The sequence below is a fragment of the Candida margitis genome, assembly GCF_024628925.1.
Source record: "Candida margitis strain CBS 14175 chromosome Unknown scaffold173, whole genome shotgun sequence".
Taxonomy (NCBI): Eukaryota; Fungi; Ascomycota; class Pichiomycetes; order Serinales; family Debaryomycetaceae; genus Lodderomyces; species Lodderomyces margitis.
Window position 1 is genome coordinate 114 of NW_026261863.1, and position 1181 is coordinate 1294.

The 1181-nt window shown below is 24.1% G+C and overlaps 1 protein-coding gene across 1 annotated transcript; it reads right to left on the bottom strand. All coding sequences in view use genetic code 12, as the record gives it.

Moving 5' to 3' along the window:
- Positions 1-337: 337 nt before the first annotated feature.
- CANMA_003993 (uncharacterized protein) lies at positions 338-670 on the bottom strand (the record flags this gene model as incomplete). Its single annotated transcript, XM_051816221.1, has 2 exons — positions 338-582; positions 661-670. 2 exons carry the CDS (start codon positions 668-670, stop codon positions 338-340), a joined length of 255 nt encoding a protein of 84 aa, XP_051670408.1.
- Between the last annotated feature and the right edge of the window lie 511 nt (positions 671-1181).

The window sequence follows — 1181 nt, forward strand, 5'->3', positions numbered from 1 at the left end:
TAAATTATATTAAATATATAATATATTAATATAATAGGTAATATTATAAAAATAATATATATAATTAAATTACGATTAAAAGGACTCGAACCTTTACGGCATAACGCCCAAACATTTTAAGTGTTTTATGTCTACCATTTCATCATAATCGCTTATAAAAATACTCACCTATAAGGTATATATATAAAAAGAATATATATAAATTAATAATTTATGAACCTCATCAGTATACAATAATATAGATAAATAATCATATAACATCTAATACGTGTAAATATAAAATAGTTGTTTCAGCTCCAACATGAGATGTATTAGTGAAATCATAATTATATACTCTTCAAGTACAGATAATTAACATAATAGTTAACATAATCATATGTAATCCATGTAAACCAGTTAATGAATAGAAAGTTGAACCATAAACTCCATCAGTAATAGTAAATCCAGCATATCTATATTCTAAGAATTGGAATACAACAAATAAAGCAATTAATAAAGTACTATATATGAAACCATATAAAGTATTAGCTCTATTACCATTAATTAAAGCATGGTGTGCATATGTAATAGTAACCCCTGAAGCTAATAAAATAATAGTATTTAATAAAGGTAATTCAGCAGGTGAAATAACATCAATACCAACAGGAGGTCAACTCATACCTAAATCCATAGTAGGGTTAACAGCTGAATGTAAATAAGCTCAGAATAAAGAAGCAAAGATTAATATTTCACTAACTACAAATAATAAGAAACCTTGGTTAAGACCACGTTTAACAGCAATAGTATGATCTCCTAAATATGTACTTTCAGCAATAATATCTTTAAATCATAAAGTCATACTATATAATACTGTTATAGTACTTAATATTATATAGAAATTATTTGCCATATATCCGTGTGCATTTAAAGCTATAGATAAAGCTAAATCCATTAAACTAAATGATGTAAATATAGGTCATGGTGATGGACCTACTAAGTGGAAAGGATGTAATTGTAAATATCCTCTAACATTATTTGTCATTTTATTTTTATATATTAATACATTAAGTATATATAAGTAGGAATGATTGGAATTGAACCAATATATTTAACTTAAAAGGATAAAGTCTTGACCTTTAGACGACATTCCCTTTAAAGAATATATTAATATATTTAATTTATAATATTTAAAATTATTAAAT